Raw genomic sequence first — 18,956 nt, 5'->3', positions numbered from 1 at the left:
TGACCCACCTTAGAATTTAAAACATACCAACACAAAAACCAATCTACAAATTTTGGTATCGCTTAGCTCCCACAATGAGCCCCCTTAAAAGCCTCTTACTTTTCTCCATCCTATGTGCCATTCTTTTCTTTGCATCAGCTAATGCAGCTCGATTTGACATTCAAAACAACTGTCCCTACACTGTATGGGCAGCTGCTGTGCCAGGTGGTGGCCGCCAGCTTGACGGAGGCCAATCCTGGGCCATAGATGTGAGTGCCGGTACCACAGGGGCTCGCATTTGGGCTCGGACGGGATGCAACTTCGATGGAGCAGGACGTGGCCAATGCCAAACAGGTGATTGTGGGGGTGTCCTCGAATGCCAAGGCTATGGTCAACCACCAAACACCCTAGCTGAATATGCCCTTAATCAATATAACAACTTGGATTTCTTTGACATTTCTCTTGTTGATGGGTTTAATGTACCTATGGACTTTAGTCCCACGTCTGGTGGGTGCACTAAGGGGATTAGGTGCACGGCTGATATTAACGGGCAGTGCCCTGACCAACTGAAGGCTCCAGGAGGGTGCAACAATCCTTGCACCGTGTTCAAGACTGATCAATATTGTTGCAATTCTGGAACTTGTGGCCCTACAGACTTCTCTAGGTTTTTTAAGAGTCGGTGCCCGGATGCTTATAGTTACCCTAAGGATGACCCAACCAGTACATTTACATGTCCTACTGGAACTAACTACAAGGTTGTCTTCTGCCCTTGATTGAAGCATATATATGTTTCCTTCGCTACTAGTTTTTACAATAAAGTATACGAACAATAGGTTTGTGATGCAATAATGTCGTGGCACATCCGTTGGCCAGCTACCGGATATCATCCGGGCTGTTTTATATTGTATTGCTTAATCATTGATATAAAGCTATCGTTTTGCTTTAAATAAAATTACGACTTTGGCAGCACATGTAATGGTGTGCATTATGTACCAAAGTACTTGTAACAAGTTAATAACTAATCATCCAAGCAACTATAGCTTCACAATTTCCCTAATTAAGAAAGTTATATTTTTACGTACTTTCCTTTTATGTAGTTAAGCCGAAAAGTAGACGTTTAAGGACTAATCATCCAAGCAACACTAGCTACACAATTTCCCTAGTTAAGAAAGTCCAAAGGAGGATACTCAGCAAGTCATTTAACCTACAAAAAAGATCTGTTGAGATATATATAAACATTATCGCATTTACCACTTGGATATCACATCAGTTTTCATTTAGATTCTTCAACTAGAGTTTGTTTTATCTCTAAGCCTCAACATCATTTCATCTTTAGGCTCTTATACGTTGATTCAAGTATATGTTCATCGTTCATCTTACAGTTTAAATTATACTGCGTTCTAAAATAAAGCATGCATAGTGAATTAGTGATTTAGGTATTTTACCTTTTTTGTTGTATGTTTGAATGCCAACTATCCTAGTTAATTAATAGGGAGCTTTAATAAAAAAAGTTTGGACCAACTTTTTTTTAACCAAAAACCATCATAAACTTTTATTTAATCAAAAGGACTTGATATTTAATCATAAAAACAAAACTATTCATAAAATAGCCATACAAACATTAAAAACATGGGCTGAAGTGAAGCCCAACCCGCAATAAAATTATTTTTTTCTATAATTACCCCTAATAGAGCCTAAACCAATCCTTAGCCAATTCACAAATATTAAGATGTACCATATAAATCTCACCGCCATTAAGGCGGAGCACCAACTGCTTTCATCAAACAGTAACTTTGAACTAGTACAAATTCTTTAACTGCCATTAAGGCAGAGCATTCAAGTCATACAACCGTTTTCATCACCACCATTAAGGAAGATGGAATTTGAGATAATTGGGCCCGATTTTACAAGGAAGATGGAATTTGATCCCCAAATCATTTTAGTGACCGATCATAAGTATTGTGAGTTATTTTACTGTAGTTTCAGAAATAGTCTGAATTATTTTGGTTTAGTTTTAGAAATAATGTGGGTGATTTTGCTTAAGTTTCAGAAATAGGGCGGTTATTTTGTTGTTTTTCCAAAAATAGTGTGGGTTATTTTGCTGTAGTTCCAGAAATAATGTGGATTATTTTGGTTAAGTTTAAAAAATAGTGTGGTTATTTTGCCGTAGTTCCAGACATAGTCTAAGTTATTTTGGTTAAGTTCCAGAAATAATGTGGATTATTTTGGTTAAGTTTCAGAAATAGTGTTGTTATTTTGCTGTAGTTCCAGAATTAGTGTGGATTATTTTGGTTAAGTTTCAGAAATAGTGTGGTTATTTTGTTATAGTTTCATAAATAGTGTGGATTATTTTGTTGTAGTTCCAGAAATAATGTGGATTATTTTGGTTAAGTTTCAAAAATAGTGTGAGTTATTTTGCTATAGCTTCAGAAATAGTCTATGGTTATTTTGTTGTAGTTCCATAAATAGTGTGTGATATTTTAGTTCAATTTCAGAAATAGTGTGGGTTATTCTCTGTAGTTCTAGAAATAACGTGTTGAGTTTGATTCATTTTCCCAAATAATGTGTAATTTTTGTTGTAGATTCATAAATAGTGTTTATTTTTCAATTCAGAAATAATGTAAATTATTTTGGTTCAGTTCAGAAATAGTATGAATTATTTTGTTACTGTCATGCTTGTTAAGCCCTTTTCTGATTTGGAATTAATTGATAAAGATCCAAAGGGGATCTCTTTTTCCTTCCTCCTCCCCTAATTTTCCTACTTCATTTCATCTCTTTTTTCTATGGTCAAAAGTCAAAATTGAGAAGCCCCACCTTCCTTCTTCTCCTCCACCACCACCACCACAAAACCCATCATTTTCTCATCACCAAATCAAGCAAAATCATCAACTAGTAGCAGTAGTAATCTTCCTTCTCCAATAACAAAGCTATCCCTCTCCTCACTTAGTCACTCACTCACTTCCTCTTAAAGCTCTACAAAAGTATGAATCATAAACAAAGCCCCCAAATCAGGGAAAGAAGCAATTAAGGGTACAAAATTACTCATGCCACTCAACCCAAGTGACCCAAAAGAAAAAGCCTAAGTCAAATTCCCAGAAAGAATTGAAATTTACAAGAAAAAATTTCAGAAGCGTACCATTGATAGCAAGTGAGGAAAAATTTCAGAAGCATACCATCTCTTTAACTCTGCATGCGTATGAATGAGTGTGGGCACGTCGAGTATAAAAGGATTTGAGGTTATGGAGGCAGAGAATAGCAGAGAGATCTAAAAGCAAAGAGAATTGTTAAATGGGATTGGGCGCGCCAAGTGTTGAAAGATTTAAATGTAAAATTGGAAATTCAATGTTTGGGCCATTTTAATTGGACTGATTCAATATTGGGATTTGTCCTAACCATTAAATAAAGTTATTACATAGTTTTTGGTTAACATTCAAAGTTTTCAAGCCCTTATCATTAGTTTTCCCTAATTAATATTGCATTGCAAGTGTGTCCTTTTAATTAGCTGTTGCTAGAATCGGCAAGTTCAAGCTGTAATATAGTGGTTTGCAAGTTCTAAGTCCTGATAAAACCTCAATCGACCTTGACTCTAATTGTAAGGAAAACTTAGACCTGGCATTCGTGTCATGTTTTTAATGTTCGTGTCGTTTGACATACCCAATATCAAAATGGGTCATGTCGTGTAACACCCGTTAAAGTAAACGGATAATTTGACCCGACTCGAAATTGACCCGTTAATATTATCAGGTAAGATGACCCGACCCATTATCCGTTAAGTAAATCAATAAATAATAAAAATGAAAAACATAATTTGACCCCCAAAAATTTGAAAACATAATAATTTGTCACATAAATATTACTTTAAAACATAAAACAACATTTGTCTTTTAAGTATTACATACCCCAAAATAAGAGTCTAATGAAAAAACATTAGTACATTACTACAAAATACCAAATGTTTAAAGATATGCAAAATCAAAGGTGTTGGGTTTCAAGGTTGAGGAAACCTTGCATGTTTTTGACAATAAAACCCTTCAATTTTCATTAATCACTAAGGAAAATGATATTGGTTTATTTTGAACTCCCTTAAAATACTATTCATGAGGGTTTGTATGGCTTTAAAAATTCAAACGACGATGTACCCATCCTCAAAGCGTAGAGGATGCGATCACGAGCGTTGTGCATTTTTTTTTCACAGTTTTTGCACTTGTAAATTAATTATTATATTCTTTTTAACGTGTCTAGTATTTTTAAATTACTTGATATTTTTATTTTTGATGTTTTATAATTTTTTAATCTCACTCTTTGCCTATAGTATACTATAAAAATAACTCAAAATTAATTTTTTTTAAATTTATATAGAATAATAATACAATAATGTTGTAGTCCTATTAGATTAAGATTATGATTGTATAAATCCTAGTATATTAGAAGATTCTCTAGGGTTAGATATTTGGGAACATTCATGAAAAAGGCTTGAACTAAGTTTATTTTAATAAAAATTGTCACATCCTGGCTTGGGGCCTCACCACATCCAGAGCTCGACTCCACTGTAGCACGATATTGCTCGCTTTGGGCCCCGACCACACCTTCACGGTCTTGTTTTTGGGAACTCACACGAGAATTTCCCAGTGGGTCACCCATCATAGGATTGCTCTCGCTCGAACCCGCTTAACTTCGGAGTTCCGATGGAACCCTAAGCCAGTGAGCTCCCAAAAGGCCTCGTGCTAGGTAAAAATGAGAATATACATATAAGGCTTACAGGATCCACTCTCCTGGGTGATGTGGGATGTCACAAAAAAACCATGCTATAACTTTATTTAATTAAAAAGACTTAAATTTTAATAAAAAGGACAAAAGAACTTAAATTTTAATGAAAATGACAAAATTATAATATTAAAAAAAATTAAAAAATAAATCTAACGTGCGGATCCATGCAAATCCTTAAACTGCTTATGAAACTTTCTCCACTATTTATGAAACTTAAGACACTATTTATGAAAACTTACAACACTATTTATGAAACTTTATACATTGTTTATGAAATTTAACGACACTGTTTATAAAAATATACACATATATTTATCATTTTGTCGCAAACATAAGCGTGATGATGTATTCGTACTGTGTAGACAAATTTCTCCTCTCCACATGTCCATGTCCAATGCATAAAAAATCATGGCCAAGAATTGAAGCACTGAAATGAAAAACAAACAAAAATTTGTCTCCCATATAATAAAAAACAGAGGCAATTTGCTAATAGTTGGTTAGGAGTAGTTGGGCCCACCACCAATCCAAAATTTCAATTTTTCACCATTAATAATAGCAAATATGCCACCAGAAGATGAAGAAGATGGAGGATAAATAAAGGGAAGTAGTTGTGTCTCTCACATGACTTGTGTTCGGAGCTATTTAGGTCATTTTAACATATTTTTACAAGTTTGTTTCTTTTCTTTAGTACAAGCACTTAAACTTTTTACTTTTCTTTAGCGCATATGCATCTACAACTTAATTTATGGCACAAACCGTCAACTTATTTCTCATTTAAAGAGCTCGTATGAAATTATGTGTTCGGGACATGCTAAAATGCAAACTTTCACTTGTGTATCATTACATATTTGGAATATCTAGAAGAAACTTAATAAAATGGAAGTAAGGTTTTAAAATGACCGAAATAACTCTAAACACAAGTCATGTGTGAGGCACATGACTTATATTAGATGGAAAACTTAACAGAGTTAGAGAGAGATGACAAATTAATGATTTCAAAATGTTGGTATGACAAATTACTTAAAATTTTAGTTTATATGATAAATTAAAAAATTCGTACAAGTTCATATGACATTTCAAAAAATTTCTCTAATTAAAATTATCTACACCTGCTCAAACCGTAATTTTGGTAAGAACTAAAGAGGGGTATGTGTACACCCACACAAACCCTATCTTCCTCTTCCATTTTAATTTTGAATTATGTGAAAAAACAAAAAAGGAAATATCTACACCCACACAAACCTTAATCTTTGCTAAAAACCAAAAACATTACCAATCATCTTCTTCTACCATAGAATTATACCATTTAAATAGGCTATATGCCAAAGCATCTACCACAGAATTATACCATTTGATTACGCTATATGCCAAAGTTCTACCGACAGACTTTTTCCTATGGCATTGATAGATCACTTTGGACCAAATTAGGCTTTGACTGGGTAGTATTATAAGGCCTAGCAATACTGGTGGAGTAGATCAAATCTGTATCCATGTGAAGTGAAATAATATTGTGTGGCTAGTTTGATGCTTAGAGTTAATTTCTGGTCGTTGAGACTTTTCTGTGGCTATCCATCGTGGTACGGTGGTAGGGAAAATGATTCTCGTCAGATTTTTTTTCTAGGGATCTTAGGGATCTAGTAATCGTGTTCGTATATCATGTGGTCAGCTTTCGTTATGTATTATTTAAATTTAAATTTTAAATTTTAAATTTTAAATGATTTCTGACCGTACTATGTACGATAAATGAACACGATTACTGGATCCTTAAGAAAAAGATTTGGCGAGGATCCTTTTCCCGTAGTAACCATCACCAATGTTGTCTGCCTAGGTGGAAGGAGATCCACTCCAGACCTTTGTGGCCGGAGCTCACCAATTGAGAGATCCGCACCACTCAATATTGTATATGTATAACTAAATCCCATTACTCCAAGTCTAGAACTAACTAAGAAGAGGGTGACTGGATTCTCAGCGATGGCTGAAAGTTAAGAAACTACCAGTTCTAATCGGTACCGTCTTCAACAACTAGGAAAACCTGATTCCCAAACACCTTCATATAAAAATATTGTAATTCAAACTAATACTTTGAACTTACAACCCTATAATTAATAATTTAATTAAATTCTCTGTAATATGTAAAGAATAGGCGTAAATATTCCAACTGTTTACAAACTGGGTAGGTTTGTCTACATTTTACGCTTTGATTTTGGAAAAATCTGTTTCTAGTCATTCCTCATTACTGTAGAAGCATTTTCATCTAAGCAACTATTGCACACTTAAGTACTCGTGTTTCACTGATTTTGTTTACCAAAACGAAGGAATTATTTTTCGCACCACCCTTAAGTGATGGTTATGGTCACAATTTTACCATTACATGAATATAAATTTCGAAATTTATGTAATAAATAGATATAGGTCTAAATATTAAAACTCATCCAATAACAATAAGTATGATAGAAATGATTACCACCACTTGTGAAATAGTGAGCACAAATTCACCCTTTTTTTTTGTACACATTTTTATAAATTTTTATACGTAACTTCTTCTTTATTTATTCAATAAAAAGTAATGCTGAAAAGATATAGTATGGAAGGAGGAAATTGGAGATATTTATCATTTATTGGAAAAGTCTCTCACTTTTTTCTTGTGGAAACTTGGAGCAGTGGGCCTAGGCGGAAATGTTGAGCTAATAAACTGACATCATTTAATGTCGAACATAAGTACTACTAATGCACTCTATATAACTTCATGACCCACCTTAGAATTCAAAACACAACCATACAAAAAACCAATCTACAAATTTTGGTATCGCTTAGCTCTCACAATGAGCCTTCATAAAAGCCTCTCAGTTTTCTCCATCCTATGTGCCATTCTCTTCTTTGCATCAACCAATGCAGCTCGATTTGACATCCAAAACAACTGTGCCTACACTGTATGGGCAGCTGCTGTGCCAGGTGGTGGCCGCCAGCTCGGCAAAGGCCAATCCTGGGCTTTAGATGTGAGTGCCAGTACCAAAGGGGCTCGCATTTGAGGCCGGACAGGATGCAACTTCGATGGAGCAGGACGTGGCAAATGCCAAACTGGTGATTGTGGGGGTGTCCTCCAATGCCAAGGCTATGGTCAACCACCAAACACCCTAGCTGAATATGCCCTTAATCAATTTAACAACTTGGATTTCTTTGACATCTCTCTTGTTGATGGGTTTAATGTACCTATGGACTTTAGTCCCACGTCTGGTGGGTGCACTAAGGGGATTAGGTGCACAGATGATATTAATGGGCAGTGCCCTAGCCAACTAAAGGCTCCAGGAGGGTGCAACAATCCTTGCACTGTGTTCAAGACTGATCAATATTGTTGCAATTCTGGAAATTGTGGCCCTACAGAGTTTTCTAAGTTTTTTAAGATTCGATGCCCGGATGCTTATAGTTATCCTAAGGATGACCAAACCAGTACATTTACATGTCCTGGTGGAACTAACTACAAGGTTGTCTTCTACCCATGATTGAGGCATGTATATGCTGCCTTACTACAAGGCATATATATCTGCTAGTGTTTACAATAAGACATACGATGCAATAAGGTCGTGGCACATCAGTTGACCAAGTTGTTAGTTTATTTCAGTTCTTATTTTCTTCTTGTTTGGTCAGCTACCGGATATCATCTGGGCTGTTTTGTATTGTATTGCTTAATCATCAATAAAAAGCTTTAGTTTTGATTTGAAAAAATCACGTCTTTGGCAGCACATGTAATGGTGTGCATTATGTAACAAAGTACTTGTAACAAGTTAATAACTAATCATCCAAGCAACTATAGCTTCACAATTTCCCTAATTAAGATTTTTACGTACTTTCCTTTTATGTAGTTAAGCCGAAAAGTAGACGTTTAAGGACTAATCATCCAAGCAACACTAGCTACACAATTTCCCTAGTTAAGAAAGTCCAAAGGAGGATACTCAGCAAGTCATTTAACCTACAAAAAAGATCTGTTGAGATATATATAAACATTATTGCATTTACCACTTGGATATCACATCATTTTTCATTTAGATTCTTCAACTAGAGTTCGTTTTATATCTAAGCCTGTTGAATCAACATCATTGCATCTTTAGGCTCTTATACGTTGATTCAAGTATATGTTCATCGTTCATCTTACAGTTTAAATTATATTGCGTTCTAAAACAAAGCATGCATAGTGAATTAGTGATTTAGGTATCTTACCTTTTTGATGCGATATATATTAAGCACACAAATTAAACCCTCTTCTGACAATTGTAGCAAAGTATGTAAGTAGGGATCGTTCAAAACCGGGGATTAGGAGGGATTGCTAAACTCTTGAAAACTGACCTAAGAACTCCAAAACAAAGTTAAAAACACTAATTTGGACTCAAAGAATGAAAAACCAAAGTTAAAACACTAAAACAAAACAAAAACTCAAAACAGCAACTAGAAGACTCAAAACTGCCTAAAAACCACTTTCTGGGCAGTTTTGAGCACCTACACTAATTTGGACGAAATTGGTTGAAAACTTGACTCAAAACACTTAAAAACATGAACCAAAACAATTTCTAACTAAATTGAGACTTCAAAGTAAAGGGGGATTTGATTTGGACGAAATTAAAGTTGAGAAAACAGATTGCAAAGTAAAACTGATTTTGAAACGTTTTTGGGGTTTTTAATGGATGATGGACTAGTTAGGGGTTCTTTCTGCACACATGACAAGTATGCAAATGACTCGATTTCCAGTTATTCCTTCATAGAATTATGAATGACAATGCCCCAAATTAACCGTGACATCACTTAGTTAATTCTCAAGTTTTCCTTGTGTTATTGAATTGGATGACATCATACGACAACCCAAAGTATTCTTCAAAAGTTCCTTACATGACATCATAATAAAGATACAATCAAAGATCATTACGTTCAATGAAAACTATAAGCATTGACAAAGCACTTGTGACTATGACATCATGACACTTATGCTAGGAATTGAACTTAACGCGATTGTGACTAGCAACCTTCACTACTTGTGAATATAAGTGTGTGACAATTATGTGAAACAAACTTATATTCTAGCATCATATTCATGCAAGCCAATTAAGTGTCGACCCCTAATTAACAAACACAAATACGTTATTACTCGCACAGTTAAGCCAATTGCATTCACGATTCAAGAACTCATAACTGGAATTTATCAAATCAACTTGCACACATAGTTATGGCTTCGAAATCACCCCTAACGAATAGGGGTTTAGCCACTCATGTTCATAGCAAAATGAAAGGAAAATAAATTAAACATTGAAATCATAAAACGAATTACACCTAGAATGCACCAACGACGAAGCTTGAGCATCCAAGAGTCTTTCCTTCTTTCTCCTTGCTACGGCACAAAGGTGGATGGGATGGTTGGGATGTGTTTTAGGATAAGGGATTATGGAATTGGATGGAGGATAGGCACGGCAAGGTGTAGTGTTTGGCTGGAATTGTGTTTCTAGGATTTTAGGATGTGTAGAGTGGTGTGGCTAGATGAATGGACGAAAATTGGGTGAATGAGTGATCCCCCAAGTGCCTTGCTGCAAAGCCTTATTTATAGGGCTAGGAAAGGTTTTGAACTTAGTTGAAACCAAAAGGTTTTTCGTACCAGAAATTCTATACATGAAACACTTAAAGGATATATGTGTGTAGCTTGGACAAGGTAGGAGACAAGATAGGACGGCTAGGAGACAAGCTAGGACGGCTAGTGACAAGCTAGGACGGCTAGGAGACAAGCTAGGACGGCTAGTGACAAGCTAGGACGGCTAGTGACAAGCTAGGACGGCTAGGAGACAAGGTAGGACGGCTAGTGACAAGCTAGGACGGCTAGGAGACAAGCTAGGACGGCTAGTGACAAGCTAGGACGGCTAGGAGACAAGCTAGGACGGCTTGTTCTTCCAATACAGAAATTAGGCACCATGTGTGAATAGATAAAGCCTTCTAGAAATAAGGTTTTTAGGCCCCCTTGCAGCTCCCTAACTGAATTCAAGCCTTCAAATTCGTCCATCCTCATGCCTCCATGCTTGCACTATCCAATCTTGGCCCAAAAATGCTCTAGAATGCTCCAAATTGCTTCTTTTTGCATACTTTGACACTAAAACCTGAAATTGCACGAAAATGACTTTAAACACTAAACTAACTAAGGAAAAACAACATAAATGCATGAGAACAAGCCAATTAAGTCGCATAAAAATGCTCCTATCAAATTCCCCCACACTTAGCTTTTGCTAGTCCTCGAGCAAAACAAAGAAATAAAACAAGACAAAACAAACAAACATAATCTAAACCTTCCAACGTTTGCCTCAGGGATTTCCAATGCACATGACATGTTAAAGATTATCATTCCCACAGATTTGAGTCAATTTAACACTTAAGCACATGCTTAATCATAGTCACTACTTACTAGTTCACAATTAACCAATTAAAACAATGTTTTGAATGTAGTAACATGCCTTAGAGAATTCCCTCAATCCTTAATAGATTTGCACTCTATTTTCACTCAGATTTTCTAACTACACACCCTATACTAGTTATATGTGAGAAGATTGATGTAAACATGAAAACGAACACTCACACATGTTATAACAAAAGAAGCATTTTTCTGGAATAATTAAGCATTTATAGATATGATCTCATGAATGGAATGCTACTACTTAGATGCGAGAACCAGGGACACCATATGCTCAAACCAATCCCAAACTCCACATATTGAAATACATAACACTCAAGATAGAAGTTAAGGATTGTAACGGGGCTAAGGGGTATTGGCTAACAAAGAAAGGTTAAGGATAAACAAAAGTTCTTAAAGCGATAGCAAACAAGTAATGAACTTGACACTTAGAATTCACTTTTGCGTGCAGAAAATCACTTAGACACACAAGGGGATGAAATACACAATACTTAGGGTCTAATTTAACTCTTTGGACCCTTTCTTCAACAACCAACACTTGTGAGTTCTTTCTCACTTATTTTGACCTCTTTTTCATTCTTTTCTCTTTTCTCGTGCCCAATTCTTGTTCTTGGCACAAATTCCCACACATAAATCCCTTCCCCCACACTTGTTTTTCTGCACAAGAATAATCAAAAGGAATTCATTCTAAGTCATGTTCACTATGCTTTAAGAACAAAGGCATAGATGGTCCTATTCTAGGCTAGGTAAGGATAACGTGGGTTAACAAAGAACATAGGCTAAACAAGGCTCAACGGGGCTTAAACCTACAAAACAAATGAACGTGGGGTACGGCTATTTGGCTCTTGGTTCACTAACAACTTCATCTTGTTATGTGTTATGCTAATCAATTTTATGCTTTGAACGAAATGGGCATGAGTTCTAGTATTTGGAACTAAATGATGAAATGCCTTCTAAGTAGTAACCAAGCAAAGAATAATGAGATCATGCAACGACTTTAGAAGACAACAAATGCACAGATTATTAACTCTCCAAAGAACATTATAAGCTCAAGTCTCTCAGGGTTGTAGCGTTAGTGTGAGTTTCTTCCTTCAAGCATGTTACAAAAACTAATTTTTCTTTTGATTACACGTGAATTCATAAGTTATAACCATAACCAAGCATAAACAAAGAGTAAATCAAATTCATCCATTTTAATAACTCTCTTTAACAGCCATGAAATTACAAACCAAATCCTCAACATTGTGTTGGAAGGTACCTAAAACACAAACAAACACACAAAAAAACGACTCTTTTTGGGTTTTTCAAAGCCATTTTTCAAATTTTTATGTGATTTTCGGATTTTTACTTCAAAACACACTAAAATACACCAAAACTGCTTAAAAACACTTAAAAACAGCAAGGAACAAGTCTCTAAGTTAAGGGTGATAAAATCCCACGAATTTGCATAAAAAACACTTAGTTACCCCCCTTACACTTAAATCAAACATTGTCCTCAATGTTTCAAGCATAAACTCACAGAAAACAATCAAATAACAATGAACTAAACATGGCAAAGATGGTAAAAATAAGTGCAGCAAAGAGAAGGGTTTAGAAACTCAAATCTGGTTGTTAGAGCAATTCCTAGATTTCCTTATTTGAATGCTTGGGTTGCCTCCCACGAAGCGCTTGCTTTAACGTCTTGCAGCCGGACGATGCTTCCATTCAAACTTCCCTAGGTCCCACGGCATGGAATTGATCCTTGAATGGAAGGTGATACTTGAAGTGAACCGGCATTGGTTTGAATTCTAGTGTAGGTGCCTGATTCATCAAAATCAGCAAGTTAGTATAAAATGTAATGGAATTTGGAGAAGATGACTTACTTGTTTTGTCCGACAAGAACTCAATGACAAACACCACTCCTTTGAAAGTTTCAGGGATATTGGACTTGGCCAGATTGCATGTGATGGTTATGACTTGTCCAATGTCATCAAATTCAACTTCTTTGGGTTTTGTGGTTTCAAATATGTCCTCTTTGATGCCTTCTACATCTTCTCCAGCCACTACCTTCTCTTGAATCATTCTTCTTGGTGTACAAAGTCCTTTGAAGAATTCAACACCATCTAAAACTTGCTGTGTTGCACCAAGAATTGGAATAGCATTTTGCTCCTTTGGGAAGGCTTCCACGATGTCCTTTTTACTCTCTTCTTGGTTGGGAATCAAAAACCTGCTAGGAAAAGGGACATTGGGTGGAATAACATCAGAATAACATGGAATTGGGACGTCCTTACTTGTGGTGGGTGGTTTAGAGGTTTTAGGGGGCTGTGGCAAGGGTTGTTCTACCCTTGCCGTGTGCATGTCTTCTTCCTCCTCCTCAATTAGCAGCTCCTCATCCACTTCTAGGCTATGTTTGGGCATTTTTAGGTCAGCTCCAATCTCCATAGCACTTCCCAAAGTGATAGCATTATGGATTTCAAAATCTTCCTTCGAGTTTTCAATAGTTGAGTTGGAGAGTTCACTTTGCTCTTGAATTTGTTTCATGAACTCCATAATCTGCCCAATTTGCTCCTCCAATTTACCCAACTTCTTGTCTTGATTTTGTTCGTCCTGCGTCAAAGAGGTTAGTAATTGAAATTTTTTATCATTATCCATGGACATACTTGAACTTGATTGGAATTGTTGTGGGGGAGGTTGTGGTGGCTGCATAGGTGTTGTATAGAACTCCTCATATGGTTGCCAATATGCTTCTTGTTGAGCCTCCTTGGCTTGATTTTGTGACCCCTGCACCAAAGAATTTAATTCATTAAGAATTTGATTATAATCTATTGACGAACTTGAATTTAATTGAGCATATTGCATATGAAGTTGTGGTGGCTGCATAGGTCTTGAATAGAACTCCTCATATGGCTGCCAATATGCTTCACGTTGAACTTGTTGAGCTTCCCACCACATAGAGTTTGAATGATCCCTCCAATCTCTTTGTGGACATTGATTGGCTTGAAATCCTTGCCTATATGAAGCACCAAATGTAGGGACACTCTGCATTGTGGTCGTTTCGGCATACGGCGACAATTGAGAAGTAAGATTTGCCAATTGAGCTTGAATGCTAACAAAATCCATATCTTACTTCTCTAGTAACTAAAATCAAAGAAAGAGAACTAAATCAAATATCAAAAGTAACAACAAACAAAGAAAACAACACTAAGTTAGAAACTAAAACGAAAACAACTAAACCAAAAAGAAAAGAACCAAGGGATTAGCAAAGTTGCTAATCCCCGGCAACGGCGCCAAAAATTTGATGCAATATATATTAAGCACACAAATTAAACCCTCTTCTGACAATTGTAGCAAAGTATGTAAGTAGGGATCGTTCAAAACCGGGGATTAGGAGGGATTGCTAAACTCTTGAAAACTGACCTAAGAACTCCAAAACAAAGTTAAAAACACTAATTTGGACTCAAAGAATGAAAAACCAAAGTTAAAACACTAAAACAAAACAAAAACTCAAAACAGCAACTAGAAGACTCAAAACTGCCTAAAAACCACTTTCTGGGCAGTTTTGAGCACCTACACTAATTTGGACGAAATTGGTTGAAAACTTGACTCAAAACACTTAAAAACATGAACCAAAACAATTTCTAACTAAATTGAGACTTCAAAGTAAAGGGGGATTTGATTTGGACGAAATTAAAGTTGAGAAAACAGATTGCAAAGTAAAACTGATTTTGAAACGTTTTTGGGGTTTTTAATGGATGATGGACTAGTTAGGGGTTCTTTCTGCACACATGACAAGTATGCAAATGACTCGATTTCCAGTTATTCCTTCATAGAATTATGAATGACAATGCCCCAAATTAACCGTGACATCACTTAGTTAATTCTCAAGTTTTCCTTGTGTTATTGAATTGGATGACATCATACGACAACCCAAAGTATTCTTCAAAAGTTCCTTACATGACATCATAATAAAGATACAATCAAAGATCATTACGTTCAATGAAAACTATAAGCATTGACAAAGCACTTGTGACTATGACATCATGACACTTATGCTAGGAATTGAACTTAACGCGATTGTGACTAGCAACCTTCACTACTTGTGAATATAAGTGTGTGACAATTATGTGAAACAAACTTATATTCTAGCATCATATTCATGCAAGCCAATTAAGTGTCGACCCCTAATTAACAAACACAAATACGTTATTACTCGCACAGTTAAGCCAATTGCATTCACGATTCAAGAACTCATAACTGGAATTTATCAAATCAACTTGCACACATAGTTATGGCTTCGAAATCACCCCTAACGAATAGGGGTTTAGCCACTCATGTTCATAGCAAAATGAAAGGAAAATAAATTAAACATTGAAATCATAAAACGAATTACACCTAGAATGCACCAACGACGAAGCTTGAGCATCCAAGAGTCTTTCCTTCTTTCTCCTTGCTACGGCACAAAGGTGGATGGGATGGTTGGGATGTGTTTTAGGATAAGGGATTATGGAATTGGATGGAGGATAGGCACGGCAAGGTGTAGTGTTTGGCTGGAATTGTGTTTCTAGGATTTTAGGATGTGTAGAGTGGTGTGGCTAGATGAATGGACGAAAATTGGGTGAATGAGTGATCCCCCAAGTGCCTTGCTGCAAAGCCTTATTTATAGGGCTAGGAAAGGTTTTGAACTTAGTTGAAACCAAAAGGTTTTTCGTACCAGAAATTCTATACATGAAACACTTAAAGGATATATGTGTGTAGCTTGGACAAGGTAGGAGACAAGATAGGACGGCTAGGAGACAAGCTAGAACGGCTAGTGACAAGCTAGGACGGCTAGGAGACAAGCTAGGACGGCTAGTGACAAGCTAGGACGGCTAGGAGACAAGCTAGGACGGCTAGTGACAAGCTAGGACGGTTAGGAGACAAACTAGGACGGCTAGGAGACAAGCTAGGACGGCTTGTTCTTCCAATACAGAAATTAGGCACCATGTGTGAATAGATAAAGCCTTCTAGAAATAAGGTTTTTAGGCCCCCTTGCAGCTCCCTAACTGAATTCAAGCCTTCAAATTCGTCCATCCTCATGCCTCCATGCTTGCACTATCCAATCTTGGCCCAAAAATGCTCTAGAATGCTCCAAATTGCTTCTTTTTGCATACTTTGACACTAAAACCTGAAATTGCACGAAAATGACTTTAAACACTAAACTAACTAAGGAAAAACAACATAAATGCATGAGAACAAGCCAATTAAGTCGCATAAAAATGCTCCTATCACTTTTTTTGTTGTATGTTTGAATATCAACTATCCTAGTTAATTAATAGGGAGCTTTAATAAAAAAAGTTTGAACCAACTTTTTTTTAACCAAAAACCATCATAAAGTTTTATTTAATCAAAAGGACTTGATATTTAATCATAAAACAAAACTATTCATAAAATAGCCCTACAAACATTAAAAACATGGGCCGAAGTGAAGCCCAACCGCAATAAAATTGTTTTTTCCATAATTACCCCTAACAGAGCCTAAACCAATCCCTTAGCCAATTCACAAATATTAAGATGTACCGTATAAATCTCACCGCCATTAAGGTGGAGGACCAACCACTTTCATCAAATGGTAACTTTGAACTAGTACAAATTCTTTAACTGCCATTAAGGCAGAGCATTCAAGTCATACAACCGTTTGCATCACCACCATTAAGGCACAGAGCATGCAAGTTGTGCAATTTATTTATTTATTTATTTTTAAATTATGATTATTAAAGAAAGGGTGTGAGTTACTATAATAATTTAGAAAAATGAAATTTTCGAACGTATGTGTGGAAATTCAACACCTTATCAATTAGGATATTAGACCACTTGCAATCGTACAATTCCACAATCACAAATCCCATTTCACAAAACTTAAAAGTTCAAATTAAATTCCATTTGAACTTGGATTCCCATTTTCAAACCGTACACTGGCACAACAAATTAGGAATTTCTCAAAGAAAAATTGCCATTTGCAAAAGAAAGAGGAAGATAGGGTTTGTGTGGGTGTACACAAAGGTGTTGGGTTTCAAGGTTGAGGAAACCTTGCATGTTTTTGACAATAAAACCCTTCAATTTTCATTAATCACAAAGGAAAATGATATTGGTTTATTTTGAACTCCCTTAAAAATACTATTCATGAGGGTTTGTATGGCTTTAAAAATTCAAACGACAATGTACCCATCCTCAAAGCGTAGAGGATGCGGTCATGAGCGTTTGCATTTTTTTTCATAGTTTTTGCACTTGTAAATTAATTATTATATTCTTTTTAACGTGTCTAGTATTTTTAAATTACTTGATATTTTTATTTTTGATGTTTTATAATTTTTTAATCTCACTCTTTGCCTATAGTATACTATAAAAATAACTCAAAATTAATTTTTTTTTTAAATTTATATAGAATAATAATACAATAATGTTGCAGTCCCATTAGATTAGGATTGTGATTGTGTAAATCCTAGTATATTTGGGATATCTTTAGAAGATTCTCTAGGGTTAGATATTAGGGAACATTCATGAAAAGGGCTTGAACTAAGTTTATTTCAATAAAAATTGTCACATCCTGGCTTGGGGCCCCACCACATCCCAGACTCGACTCCACTATAACACGATATTGTTCCCTTTGGGCCCTGACCACGCTCTCACGGTTTTGTTTTTGGGAACTCACACGAGAACTTCCCAGTGGGTCACCCATAATGGGATTGCTCTCGCGCGAACCCGCTTAACTTCGGTGTTCCGATGGAACCCGAAGCCAGTGAGCTCCCAAAAGGCCTCATGCTAGGTAGAGATAAGAATATACATATAAGGCTTACATAATCCACTCCCCTGGGTGATGTGGGATGTCACAAAAACACCATGATATAACTTTATTTAATTAAAAAGACTTAAATTTTAATGAAAAACCCTTAAAGTTTAATAAAAAGGACAAAAGAACTTAAATTTTAATGAAAATGACATAATTATGATATTAAAAAAAAAAATAAAAAATAAATCTGACGTGCGGAGCTATGCAAATCCTCACACAAACTATTTATGAAACTTTCTCCACTATTTATAAAACTTAAGACACTGTTTATGAACTTACTACACTGTTTATGAAAACTTACAACATTGTTTATGAAACTTTATACATTGTTTATGAAATTTAACGACAATATTTATAAAAATATATACATATATTTACCATTTTGTTGCAAACATAAGCGTGATGATGTATTCATACTGTGTAGACAAACTTCTCCTCTTCACATGTCCATGTCCAATGCATAAAAAATCATAGCCAAGAATTGAAGCATTGAAATGAAAAACAAACAAAAATTTATCTCCCATATAAGAAAAAACCGAGGCAATTTGCTGAAAGTTGGTTAGGAGTAGTTGGGCCCACCACCAATCCAAAATTTCAAATTTTCACCATTAATAATAGCAAATCTGCCACCAGAAGATGAAGACCTGGTTTGGTACTGAGGTGATTCTGAAAAAAGCTGCTATCAAAAAAAGCTGGGAGCTGTTTTTGTGTTTGGTAAACACTCAGCTTCAGCTTTTTTTCACAGTTTTGGATGAAAAAAAGCCAAAAACAAGAAGCTACAAAACCTAGCTTTGAAAAACCGGCTTTTTTTCACATCTGTTTTACATAAAAGTTTACCAAACACTCTAATACTGCTTTTTTTTTTCAAAAGCACTTTTACAAAAAAGTTTACCAAACACTCTGCTGCTTTATTTCACAGCTGCTTATTCTCACAGCACAACAGAAGTAGCTTTTTTTCAAAACACAGCA

The 18,956-nt window shown here is 35.7% G+C and overlaps 1 protein-coding gene and 1 pseudogene across 1 annotated transcript; both read left to right on the top strand.

Moving 5' to 3' along the window:
• The first annotated feature begins 11 nt into the window (after positions 1–11).
• On the top strand, positions 12–931 carry LOC137722945 (protein P21). The gene has a single exon (XM_068462077.2). It carries the CDS (start codon positions 75–77, stop codon positions 750–752), a length of 678 nt encoding a protein of 225 aa, XP_068318178.1. The 5' UTR covers positions 12–74; the 3' UTR covers positions 753–931.
• A 6,574-nt stretch (positions 932–7,505) lies between these two features.
• Positions 7,506–8,574, top strand: LOC137723795 (thaumatin-like protein pseudogene; annotated as a pseudogene).
• Positions 8,575–18,956: the final 10,382 nt, after the last annotated feature.

Source organism: Pyrus communis, chromosome 4 (assembly GCF_041283825.1).
Source record: "Pyrus communis isolate YQ-2024b chromosome 4, ASM4128382v1, whole genome shotgun sequence".
NCBI lineage: Eukaryota > Viridiplantae > Streptophyta > Magnoliopsida > Rosales > Rosaceae > Pyrus > Pyrus communis.
This window is presented reverse-complemented; position numbering and strand designations above follow the sequence as displayed.